The 13,922-nt window shown below is 34.9% G+C and overlaps 1 protein-coding gene across 2 annotated transcripts in view; it reads left to right on the top strand.

Annotated features, from left to right (window-relative positions):
• Positions 1-13,922, top strand: part of SMCHD1 (structural maintenance of chromosomes flexible hinge domain containing 1) — a 133,606-nt gene that overhangs the window by 75,416 nt on the left and 44,268 nt on the right. For both annotated transcript variants that reach the window (XM_057526926.1, XM_057526927.1), the window contains 6 exons: positions 1,365-1,592; positions 4,458-4,606; positions 5,531-5,619; positions 6,214-6,332; positions 9,180-9,347; positions 12,504-12,629. In XM_057526926.1, the coding sequence (XP_057382909.1) occupies positions 1,365-1,592; positions 4,458-4,606; positions 5,531-5,619; positions 6,214-6,332; positions 9,180-9,347; positions 12,504-12,629 (879 nt within the window). The remainder of the gene's footprint in view (positions 1-1,364; positions 1,593-4,457; positions 4,607-5,530; positions 5,620-6,213; positions 6,333-9,179; positions 9,348-12,503; positions 12,630-13,922) is intronic.

The following is a 13,922-nucleotide window of genomic DNA, read 5'->3' on the forward strand; positions in this document are numbered from 1 at the left end:
CTAAATGTGATTTCTTCATAATTGATATGGTTAGTAGATGATAAATTACCTGATCGGTTGATTAACCAGTGTTTTTTCTACTAAGTATATATCAGCTAACATATCTTGAGCCTCAGAAGGGTAAGAGCTTTTATTTTTTTACATTAGAATGAAATGATTTGACTTTATTCTAATTCTTTTCTTTTGAAGCTGGTTATATTTGATAATATTCAAATATTTGTTATGCATTTCCTTTTTTCAGTAATGTGGGCAGCATATTTTTGAGCATACCATCTTGCAAAAGATCAGGAGATTCAGGAAAAAGACTTGGAGTTAGGGAGAAATCTGGGCTTGAGAGCAAGAGAGCATTTACATATAATTATGTAAATACTGCAGAGCAGCAACAGGCAGAACACCAAGAGTCCTGGTCAGTTAACACAAAGACCAAGGTATATCTTGTAACCTGCAGTTAGAACATATTATCCAAAAGCAGTGACTCTTAAGTTTGAGCCGGGCAAATAAAATGTGCTTATAATAGAGGATGGATTATTTGCCTGATACTCTGTGAGGTAGGAATTTTGAATATGTCATTGTTCATGTGAATGGGCTTCAGTAAAATGACTGCAACTGGGTGAGGAAGGAGACATGAGTGAAGTAGGATTGTAGAGGTATTTTAAGCTTAGACTTATATGAATTTTTTGTACCCTGTGGAATGCACTATACCTAGATTCTGAAATAATTACATAATGTTTTAACTTTGTGTGCCTAAAATCAATTTATGTAGCACACCAGCTCATCTTTACTGATCTTTGGAACACTGATGTGCCCATAACAAATTATAAATATGCCAGCTCAACCTTTAGGGGCATCTAGAGTCCTCATCTAGCTACAAGCAACTCTGTCCACTCACCCCAATGTAAAATGAATTGAAAAAGCTCTAGAAGCTCATTAAATAACATTTTATGGCAATATTTATCTTTAATTTATGGAAAATTCTTAATTTATTACACTGTTATTTTTATTAATAAATGCTGGTCACCAAATCTGTGTCATATGATTAAAATTTCACAGGTTTGCAACACTTTTAAGTAAATTTACAAATAAAGGGGAAGGAAGTTCTTTTAAGTCCAAATATGCTAGTTTTTGGTTTTAAGAATGTGGCCACTGTCATTATTTATAACTTGATGGTATAAAATATGGAATTATTGATACTATAGTATCCTCTTAATGAGAAAATCTATGAATGTTAACAGTATGTAAGATGATCTCCCATAATATTGGAAATAAATTCTTAAGCAATATGGAAGATTCACCATTAAAGCCAAAAACTGTGTTTTCAGTACAGATGTCATTCAGTATATATTTGTGTTTTCCTCTCTTCCTAGAGTTGTAAAGATGTGGCACCTGTGGAGAAGACTATTAAGTTGCTTCCCAGTAGCCATGTTGCAAGATTACAGATATTCAGTGTAGAAGGACAAAAGGCAATCCAGATCAAACATCAGGATGAGGTTAATTGGATAGCAGGAGATATTATGCATAACCTTATTTTTCAAATGTATGATGAAGGAGAAAGAGAAATCCATATAACATCAGCTTTAGCAGAGAAAATTAAAGTAAGTATCTCAAACAGATTGTTTATTTGCAAGAATTCTGTTCATTTTTTTGCTTGGAAGACTCTGCACAAGTTTTATAGGCTATCCTCTAAGAAGAAGCTTATCACAGAAAAATAGTACTGTTATATAAAATCCTGGGCTAAGTAAGATATTTTTTCATGCACCAGATTGAAATGTTGAATGATACATGTGTGACAAATTCATGCTTAGAAAAATGATTTTGACACCTAAACAAAATTCCAGTCCTGATGAACTGTATTTCTATACTCACAATCAAGATCACCACTTGACCAAAGCAGTGTTTGTCTGTTTTTAAAATTTTATTTATTTATTTATTTATTTATTTATTTATTTATGGCTGTGTTGGGTCTTTGCTGCTGCACACGGGCTTTCTCTGGTTGTGGTGAGTGGGGGCTACTCTTTGTTGCAGTGCACGGGCTTCTCATTGGGGTGGCTTGTCTTTGTTGTGGAGCACGGGCTTCAGTAGTCGTGGCTTGCAGGCTCAGTAGTTGTGGCACACGGGCTTAGTTGCTCTGTGTCATGTGGGATCTTCCTGGACCAGGGATCGAACCTGTGTCCCCTGCATTGGCAGGTAGATTCTTAACTACTGTGCCACCAGGGAAGTCCCCAACCAAAGCAGTGTTTTTGTAGCTATTCTGAAGGCACTAAATAAAAAGTCTGTTAAAGGAAAATGGTAAAACAGTATTGTTAACTACAGACCCCTGATTTGGCTATTTGAAATTGGTATAGCAGTCTCTAAAAGTGTGATCCTTAGACAATGCTTTTGTAAGTTCTCAGTAGCTTCAGATGGTCCTCATAGACCTGCCATCTAAATGTATCATTTGTACCTTGATAGGGTAAATCTATATGTTGAAACTTTAACAGCTCACTTAACAGAGAACCAAATCAAAATGGTTAGATTATTTTAAAAATTTATTTTATTTATTTATTTATTTATTTTTGGCCATGTCGTGTGTCTCGTGGGATCTTAGTTCCTCGACCAGGGATCGAACCTCGGCCCTTGGCAGTGAAAGTGTGGAGTCCTAACCACTGGACCACCAGGGAATTCCGCTCTTTTGCACTGCTGTATTCTGTAGCCATCCTGAGTCTCCAAATACAGGATCTGATATTTTAAAAGAATTGTTTACCAGGATTCAGCTGACATTATTTTTAAAATCTTATTTGGAATAACCCTTGCTCCAGCCAGTTTATTTTCCTCTCCATAATGAGGGAAGGGAGTATTTCGAGATAAATAATTCTTATCCTGCTTGGAAGAGAGGCAAGCCATTTTTATCTCTGTCAGCAGATTTGAAGGCAAGTAGTTTAAAAGTGGTACCAGCAACCTGGCTTCTGAACTGATTCCTTGCTTTCTCATAATGTTTCCACAGTTTAGTTTCATGTTAAGGGTAAGGAGAAACATTGACTTCAGAGCCTTTTTCTGTATATAACCTTCTTTTTGCCATTCTCTAAGCTCATGGCCAGCTTTTGACACATTTTTCCTCAATTCTAGTAGTTATATATTTATTGGGTTCCAAAGATTTTAAAACATACACCTTTATTGATAATAAAAGATATTAAATACTTTTATTAAATGTATATGCTTAAAGTGGTTTTGTAGTCTTTAGAGAATTCTCCAGTATTGAGGAAAGTCAACCCAAACTGACCTAGGAATTCATTGAAGAGAGAGCACAACTAGGGTGAGAGAAGAAAGCCTTTTTGTGTAACTCCTGCTTGCTGCTTCCATTATTTAAAAAAAAGGAAAAAAAGGTATGATAAAGAATAAAAAGATGGTTTAAAAAGATTAAAAGGTAACTAAGAGGACTTCCCTGGTGGCGCAGTGGTTAAGAATCTGCCTGCCAATGCAGGGGACATGGGTTCGAGCCTTGGTCCTGGAAGATCCCATATGCCGCGGAGCAGCTAAGCCTGTGCGCCACAACTGCTGAGCCTGCACTCTAGAGCCCGCAAGTGACAACTACTGAAGCCCGCGCACCTAGCGCCCGTGCTCCACAACAAGAGAAGCCACCACAATGAGAAGCCTGTGCACCACAAGGAAGAGTAGCCCCCGCTAGCCGCAATTAGAGAAAGCCCACGTGCAGCAATGAAGATCCAACGCAGCCAAAAATAAATAAATAAATTTATAAAAAAAAAAAAGGTAACTAAGAACAGCATAAAGTAGGATTAAAATATTAGAATATCAGTGATTTAAGAATCACAGCTATAGAAGGCTAAAAGCATAAAGTTGAGCTAAAAATTCTTAAATAGAAAGGATTGGAAGTTTAAAAGGATAGCGTAGGGTAATCAACTTAAAAAATGGATCAGGTAACAAAATATGGAATTTAAGAGATGTAAAGTTAAAATTAGAGCTGGAAACATTCCAGAGTAGATTAAGATCAAGATGTGGCCAGGGTGGTAATTACATTAGTGGATTTAACTTGTTTTCTCACCTTGCTGAATCAGGTCCACTTAGATCTCATTTAAAACCTGTATTAATAAGATTCTTTTCAAAAAAAAAGATTGACTATTACTTCTCAGAATTGATCACATGATTTGATTAACATGGTTTTTTTAAAACTATAATGACCACAGTGATAATCTTGTGGCAAAAGCTAAAGAAATGACTTAGGAATATTTATTTTATTGCATTGAAAGATATGGCAACATTATCAGGAAAGACAATGAGGAAGATACTTTTTTATTATAGTAATATATGAACGACTATCATTTCTGGTCGTAAGGGGCTTTTCTTTTTCCTTAGGCGTGGGGAGGATGGGTTATAATTTTAAGAGTCTTTGGTAAGATAAGTGGCAGTTGGAAGGCATTAGTTTAAGCTTTATATTATTCTTAAATATATAATTTTTCTTCTAGGTTAATTGGACTCCTGAGATTAACAAAGAGCACTTACTACAGGGTCTGCTTCCTGATGTACAAGTACCAACATCTGTAAAAGATATGCGCTATTGCCAGGTTTCATTCCAAGATGATCATGTGTCTTTGGAAAGTGCATTTACAGTAAGGTTTGTGGGCATATTATATTTTGAGGTATTTCAAAATTCAGCATATGGCAACAAAAGTGCTTTTCTCCAAAGCACACATGCCAAAGTTGTTTTTTAATATAGAAATTTTCACAATTTTTTGGAAATAGGTTGTCTTCGGAATAAAGCTTCACTGAAGATAGTGATTGATTCTTAATATTGTTACAAGCTTCTGCTTAATTGACCCTCTAGTATCTGTCAGAAATAGAACTTTTGATAAAGGAAAGCCCTCCTAGGACAAGCAACAGTGAAAACTCCTGCAGAATGACAGACATGAAAAGTCCAAAAGATACAGTGTGATCAGTCAGTGTGTTGTTCAGAAGGAAGAATGCTTTCATTGGTTAGTGATGATTTTCAAAGCTGAGTCCACCTGATAGAAAAGGGGAAGATTTAAGTAACTATATTGAAAACCTGTCCTTCACCCTGGCCTGTCAGTTCCTCGGCTGCCTCTTTTTTAATAACCTTTTTCACTTTAATTCCTCTACACATTTCCATACTATTCCAACACTTAGAATAGCTCCATGTTTGAGATAAAATTGTAAGATGTACAACTCTTCAGCCAGAGACAGATCTCTTGATGGGTCATTCTTACAGACCCATCTGTTTTCTTTCTCAGTGCTCTCATGGCATAAGTTCCTTTTAATCCAGCATAGATAACTGTAATCTAACACATGTGTGTGTGTGTGGTTTTTTTTTGTCAGTATTCTCTACTCTCTTTGCAAGCTATCTTTTCTCTATTTCCTTTTGGGTTAATAGTTATGTTATATAAATAGAGGTATTTAGAGAGGTGTTACTTTAAGTTTTAGAAAATGAATGTTGTATTTGTTACTCTTTAGCATATTTAAACTAATTTTTTTCTACAATTAATGGTGCAAGTAAGGCGTTTAACTTGTTAATCAATTGCAGACCACTTCCTGATGAACCTAAACATCTAAAATGTGAATTAAAAGGAGGAAAAACAGTACAGATGGGCCAAGAGCTTCAAGGAGAAATAGGTTAGTATGGCCTGCTTTCTTTCTTTAAAACACTTCTGTAATATGTCCTTACGTTCATGTTTTGGCATACATAATCTGAAAGGAAAACTTGGGATTTATATACGGTTTATGGTTTAAATTCCATTGTTGGAAAGATTGAAGCTTTTCCCTGTCTTTGCCTATGGTGACCTAACTGTGAAATCAGTTTGGCAAAAATAGTTTGTTGAAAAGAATGTTGACTTTTGTTAGAAATGTTAATAGTTAATATTAAGAGTAAAAAGTAAATATATTAGTGGGTTCATATGTATCCTGTATTTTTCTTATATCTAGAATATTACATAATACTAAATTATTTCCTTCAAATGTTCATGGTAAAAAACTTGATTAACATCAGCATCATGTTAAATATGTAAATATAAGTGTACTTATGTATATTCTTATTATTTTTATAGTGATTATAAAAGAAGTGATTATAATTACTTTTTACCAAAAAGATACACAAGAACAAAGTTAGAATGAGTTTCTAAGTATAATTTTAATTGTATAAGTGTGTTTATGGATATTTGTATATTTTATTAAGATACTTTAAAATTAAACTTCCTCCCCCTTTTATAGTTATAATAGTTACAGATCAGTATGGAAATCAAATTCAGGCATTTTCACCAAGTTCTCTATCTGCCTTGGGAATTGCTGGGATTGGACTTGATAGCTCACATTTGAAAACTACTTTTCAGGTATGGCTGTTTTCCATAACAGTTGGCTTATTCCATTCAGTTTATATATAACAAAAAGTTTGGGAAAAACAAAAATAAGAGAGACTTGATTTCAGTGTTTACAATGAAAAATTATAAAAGGCATTAAAATAAGTTTCATAATGAAAAATTTTGAACATATGCAAAAATAGAATAAATAGTATAAGTAATTCCCATGATCCCGTCAGTCAGCTTCAACATTCATCAGTTCCCCCTTATCTATCACTTTGAAGCAAATTCCATACATCATATCATTTCATCCTTAAATATTTTGATATGTATCTAAAGATAGTTTTTCATGTAGCTATTTGAGTAAAATTTCTTGGTGCTCAGTCCCTGCATTAAATAGAATGCTTGGGAGAAAACTAGTGGTGAAAGTTTGCAGCTGTGCAGTTAATTGAGATTAGCTTGAAAAATAAGAACCCTAGTGGAATTATTTCAGTTTAAAACAAGCAAGGAAACACAATGTATTCTTCTTGGAGAGATTAAAGACAGTTTTCGAGAAAAGATGTTGGAGTTGAGCCTTCAAGGAACCTACCAGGCTCGAGTAGGTCAAAAAGAAGGAATGCTAAGCCCCAAGTAAAGTTGAATCCATTTAGGGCATTTAATGGTTTTTAAAACTCTTCTTCCTTTTGGAGCCTCCATTATACCTTTTACCCGACAGAATGATCATAATAGCCTCCTTGTTGCCCCTCCCACCTAGAATTTCTGTTTCCACTAATCTGCTGGGCTATTATTTTCTAGTTTTCAGAACATCACTTTCACTATATCTTAGCACTGCTGAGGAACTTTTAATGGTGTTTTGTTTACTGTAAAAGATAAGGTTTGATCTTTGACTTTCAGATTCTTCTCTTGTCTAGCTTCACCCTCTGTGTAGATGAAGTCAGATAATAACTGCTGTTGTACATGAACTATCTCTGCTTCCTGTCGCCTTACGCACAGACTCCCATCCTCTTTCACTAATTATTCCTAAATTGTAACCTATCTTCCTACATCTTGTTTTCCCCGTCTGTTAGATTCCCATCAGCGTATAGACATGCTATAATCTATTAGATTCCCATCAGCATGTAGACATGCTATAATAAAAAAACCCTCACAGCTTTCTTGTATGGCCCTCTTTCTCTCCTCCTTTTTACAGTACAGCTCCTTGGAAGAGTTGTATATACTCTCTGTTTTCACATTCTTGACCATCATTCCCAGGCAAGCCACTGTCGCTCTTTTTCTGCCCTGTGCCACCTGACCAAATCTAGTGTCAGTTTTCAGTCCCCATCTTATGCCACCTATCAGCATTTTATACTGTAAAGTTAGACTCCATCTCCTTAGGGTGGCCTAAAGTACTCCATAGTATTCCACTGCAGCATACCTGTCTCCTCCCGTGGCTCATTCTCCAGTCAAATTGACTTTCTTTCTTTCTGCTGTCATTTTACAACTGATGTATACCATCTTGACTCACTTTCAAACAAACAATAGGAGTCTACCCCTAGTCTCTACAGAAAAAAAGGGAGCCTCTGGCTTTTTTTAAAAACCAAAGTTGTTTTAAAAAAACACTATTTTTAAAGTTTTAAAAAAAAAAACAAAACTGGTTTTAATATGCCATTGTTTCTTAAAATCATTTCCACATCTGCATAAAATGTACTGCTCTCCTGAAGTACATTCCCTTGATAATATCAACATTAGACCTTAGAGAGTACCTTTCAGAATTTTGTGTTTAATTCTATTTATACTCATCTACAATTTGTTAATGTGCATGCAAATTTTATTTTCAAGATATGAGGTAAAACCAGAATAACTTTCAAGATTACTTAAGACATCACCTCTTCAAAAGGGCATTTGGTGTTTCACTATTAAATGTGGGATTCTATAGACTTCACGTATTTTGAACTTTTCAATATGTTGTACTAATGAATGCTTAATTTGTTTTCCAAATAATGAAAAAACTCCCCTGCACTCAATGGGCTTTTGGGGGAGATTAATTTCTATTGTTTTGCAATGTCTTTTTACAGAAATGTTCTACAAACAGTTGTTTCAGATCATAAAACATGACATTTTAACTCTGAGTTTTAAAATCGGCTGTACTTAATATTTGTACTTAATGGAAATTTAAGATGATGAAATCATTAAGGGTCACTATTAAAATGCAAATACTACAGTGCTCATGCCAGTACGGAATCGGTTTTATCTACTTCAGTCACTTGGCAAAGATTATAGGCTAGTGTCATTGATTAGCATTAACAGATGTTAGGCATTCTAAGTACCAGCGATGGGGTTGTGACAAGTCAAAGCCCCTACCTTCTCGGAGATTACCTTGTAATGGGAGAGCATATAACAGCTAGGAAATGAGTGACAGGAAGAAAATTAAAGTGGGCTGTGGGAATAGGGTACCATCATATAGGCTAGTTACAGAAAACCCCTCTGGTTAAGGTATTCTATGAGCAAAAACCTGAAGAAAAGCCATGTAGGTAAAAAAAAAACCTTGCAATCAGAAGGAAGGAGCGGGTGCAAAGGGTGTTGGGCAAGCACGTGCATGGCTATTTGGGGAACAGAAAGGAGACAATGCAAGTGTAAATAAGAGGGAAATCAGGAAAATATCAGGAAAAAGGACATAGCTTGAACCTTTTAGACTTCTCCCTCACAAAAAAGAATTTCAGTTTCTCCTCTCAAGGAGATGAAATTCAGGGAACTCCAGTATTGGCATATGTGTAAGTTACTTGCTGTTGTTATACCAGAAACACATCTGTATGCACATGGGTGGTGACAACATTTTCTTTCATTTTTCTGAAAACTAAACATTATCTCCCTGTTTCTTTTCAATGTGCTTTTCCTCACTAGGAAAATACACAAAGTATAAGTGTGAGAGGTATCAAATTTATTCCAGGTCCCCCTGGAAATAAGGATCTTTGTTTTACTTGGCGTGAGTTTTCTGACTTTATTCGAGTGCAGCTAATTTCTGGGCCACCAGCTAAACTTCTCCTTGTAGACTGGCCAGAGTTAAAGGAGGTAAGTACCTTCCTGCCTTGATTGACAGAATTTAATATCACATGACTTATTGCTTCAAAATGTCAGTAGAGCTGAATAGTTACATTTTGTTGTTGAAGTAATAACAGTAGCAATAGTAACAATAACAAAAGGACAAAGTAATACGAATTTTAATACTTCATTATTTAATTCATCTCTGTGCCCTCATTTGTTTAAAAAAGTGTAATACTTCAAATTCTAAGCACTTTATTATAATAGAAATTTAAAAATATGCATAAAAGTAAAAAAAGTATTATGAACCCCCAGTTTTCAACAGTTACTGATTTTTGCCCAATTTTATTTCATTGTTCTCTCTCACTGACTTATTAAAAAAATGTTTTTGCTGGAATTTTTAAAAGCATACCAGATATCAAGTCATTCATTATATCCACAAAAACTTCAGTTTGCCTTCCTATGCAAATAGTTAAATCTTTTTTTTTTTAACATCTTTATTGGAGTATAATTGCTTTACAATGGTGTGTTAGTTTCTGCTTTATAACAAAGTGAATCAGCTATACATATACATGTATCCCCATATCTCCTCCCTCTTGCGTCTCCCTCCCACCCTCCCTATCCCGCCCCTTAGATGGTCACAAAGCACTGAGCTGATCTCCCTGTGCTATGTGGCTGCTTCCCACTAGCTATCTGTTTTACATTTGGTAGTATGTATAAGTCCATGCCACTCTCTCACTTCATCCCAGCTTACACTTCCCCCTCCCTGTGTCTTCATGTCCACTCTCTACGTCTGCTTCTTTATTCCTGTCCCACCCCTAGCTTCTTCAGAACCTTTTTTTTTTTTTTTAAGATTCCATATATATGTATTAGCATACAGTATTTGTTTTTCTCTTTCTGACTTCATTCTGTATGACAGACTCTAGGTCCATCCACCTCGCTACAAATAACTCAGTTTCGTTTCTTTTTATGGCTGAGTAATATTCCATTGTATATATGTGCCACATCTTCTTTATCCATTCATCTGTTGATGGACACTTAGGTTGCTTCCGTGTCCTGGCTATTGTAAATAGAGCTGGAACGAACATTGTGGTACATGACTCTTTTTGAATTAAATACTAATTACTAATACTTAAATACTAATTTTGCAAATATCTGTCAAATCTGTTACCTTTCAGTTTTCATTCAATTTTTAGAATTCTAATTTTAAAATGTTCATATTCTGGTGTTCAGTTATAATGTGGCAGGGCCTTATCTGTTGGTATGGAAGCTTATTTTTTTCTAATGGGAAATGATCTCACATGACCGTGGTAGTAAATGAAATTATCCTGTAAAGGAACTGATCATCTAAGAAAAGCTTACATATCTGCACCCTAGTTTGAGATTGCCCTTTTTTGATTTGTGAGTTTAAAAAAACAGATAAACTAGTGTATGAATGTGCTTTAAAAACAATTTATTTTGTAATACTGTGTTGACTGAAGGATTTCACTGAAAAGCGAGTGTACTTATTTTTATCTGGAAGCACATATATTGCATAAGTCAATACATTCTTTGTGCCTAATGATGTCAGTAAAGGGTTTGTTGACTGACTGTACCATGGAATAATTGTGTACATTTGAGGTGGAAAAAATCTTTACATGTTCATGTTTTTATATGATTTTATAGGAGGGGAATATAAAAAATAATGACAGCTTGTTAACTCAAAAACTTATTACAAGATTTATTTGCAGATACCACTGAAATCCAAAAGTTTTAAAAATAAAACCTAAAACGAATTTCTCATTCTGTTAAGAGATACATTATATGTAGGTAAGCTTGGAAACGTAGTCATTGAATATGTGGTTTTCCTAGAATTTTCTAATTTAATTTTTGACCTACTGTCCGCCTACAGGATCTTTAATAGAAAAGGGGAACTGATTTAACACCTAAGCATGATAAATAGAAAAAATATATAAATATACACATATATTTTCTCATTTAATCTTCAGCAACATTATGATGTATTATCAGTCTTTATAAATAGGAAACAAATTATTAAATATTACATTACATGACAATATTAAAAAGTGGCAAAGGGCAGATTTGTATTCATGAACATTTGATTTTGGATATTTGCTTTCCCCACTACTATCCAGAAAAATGTTCAACTAAAAGCTTTTGCTACAAGTCATTTACTGAAAGATATTCTTTAAAAGTAGTTACTATTTGATGGATAGACAATTATGTAATTAGGAATAAAGACCCTGTAGTGTTTACATTTGGAAACATCAGCACTTTTTATATATTCAAGCTTTTTATAAACTTTTGCAGATAAAATACAGTCTATCCATGAAAATCTTTTGGTAGTCAAGCATTTAAACTAAACCAGCTTCAAGGGTATCTTTAAAAAAAAAAAATTTCTAGCCCTAAAACATTATTAATTTTTCTCCCACTTTTAGCAACCTCCTAACGTAATTTGGTAAACAACTTCCTCAAGTAAGGTGAGGGGTGGAGGAAGCGGAGGGAACATTGTTAGTAGGAGAGAGATGATAAATCAGCTTTCCTTTTTTGCTAGTTATATCTTTCCTATCTTCTTCTTTTTTTAACTTTTAAGATCTGACACAGAGGATTAGACTTTGACAGGTTTCTTGCTTGACAATGTGTTTTCCTTTGATATATCCAGTATTAATAGGTCGGCACACAAATTCGCAGAGTTACACAGGCCTTACATGAAGTAATGGAAAAGAAACAAACATCTTAAGCCAACAAGACAGTGTAGATTATCAGTGACTAGTCCTGTTTAACAAAGAGCTGGAAAGCTGTGCATTATTGCTTCGTGTAGACTGGCAGAGTGCTGACAATTGATGGAGGAGTTAAACTGTAGATGACAGTGCTAAAGATGAGAACCTAAGATAAGCTTCTGTTTCCAAGGAAGTCCTTCTAATATGTAATTTTTAGAATTCTTGACTGGCTCTAGAAGCCAGTAATGTCAAATGATATTTTCCCGTTTATCAAATTTTCAATCATTTCTATAAGAAGAGGATCATTTGTGACAACATAATTGACTTTCAGAAGTTTATTTTAATTGATGAAAGGAGCTATTTGTGACTAAAACAGATACATTAAGTGATTATTTCACTTAAATAGTAATCATATTGTTTGGCATATATGTTTTAGTGCTTCTTAAAATTATTATATCTGTTTTAGTCCATTCCAGTGATTAACGGAAGAGAATTACAGAATCCTCTCATTGTTCAACTTTGTGATCAGTGGGATAATCCAGCACTTGTGCCACAGGTTAAAATAAGCCTTATAAAAGCTAACAATTTAAAGGTAAGTTTTAAACATTCTTAAATATTTTCACTTACTTAAAATTCTGGCTTTCATCCTCAGGATCATGTCTTTAGGGGTCACATTTCTTTTTTTAAAAAAAAATAGTCTTATATAATCTTCATTATTGCTTAGTTGAAGTTAACCTAAAATTTTTAATAGTTATTTTGAGGAAGTATAGTTTATATCTTGCAAACAGTATAACAGGGGCAACATTCTACAGTTATGTCTGAGTGTTTATTACACAATATTAATAATATTTGGATTTCAGATTAAGAATAGATAATGCTGACAAAGGAGAATGATGGCAGATACAATGACCTGCAGTATGGGTTATGAAACAGGTATTATTGGGGAAGCTTACAAGCCCTAAGGGTGAAGGAAAAGAGTCATGCGAGTAACTGTACTCCACCTACCTTTTGGAGAGCTACCAGGGCCTGGGCATAGCTGTTGGACCTATACTGGCTTGTGTTCTAGGGAATTCGGCAAGCATGAAAATGGCCTCGTAATGTTTGGGCACAAACATAGTGCTTGGATACCAGGAAGTCCAAGATTAGGTACCAAGTGTTTACATTAGTATTGGGGTAACCAGGATGTAGGGGGGACTTTGGATGCCTGGCACAAAGTTTATGCCCTCCTGCAAGGGGGAAGGGAAGAAGCTGCCAATCCCTTGCAAAGTTATATTTTCACAAGTCTCTCCTGTTGGTTGAAGGGAATTCATTTGTCCCAGCCAGGTTGTTGCCAGGCAACACAGAAGCGAGTTCTTGGAGTTATATTTAGCCAGGCTTGAGTATCCCTCCACAAATTTTATAATTTTAGTGGATGCAAAAAGTTGGTATTATGTAAATACACAGTTCACTTGAAATTAATCCATTAGTTCATTAAGAATCCCAGTAGGGATTTTGCAGGACTCAACAAGTTTATCTTAAAAGCTATACAGGAAGGAATTCCCTGGCGGTCCAGTGGTTGGGACTGTGTGCTTCCACTGCAGGGGACTGGGTTCAATCCCTTGTTGGGGAACTAAGATCTTGCATGCTATGTGCGCGGCCAAAAGACAATAAATGAAAATAAATAAATAAAAGCTATACAGGAGATTAAAGTGCCAAGAATGACTTGTGATCCACATGAACTTATTTTCAAAGTAAAGTGAAAAGGGTCAGAGGTCTTAGCCTGTCAAAAAAGACTACAGTATTGCTGCTATATAGCCTGAAATAGAAGACTTACTTCTCTGGCTTAGCAACAAAGATTTAGGACCCAGATGGAAGAAAGACTTTGAGAAAGATAGGTTGAGAGAAG

Source organism: Balaenoptera acutorostrata, chromosome 13 (genome assembly GCF_949987535.1).
Source record: "Balaenoptera acutorostrata chromosome 13, mBalAcu1.1, whole genome shotgun sequence".
NCBI lineage: Eukaryota > Metazoa > Chordata > Mammalia > Artiodactyla > Balaenopteridae > Balaenoptera > Balaenoptera acutorostrata.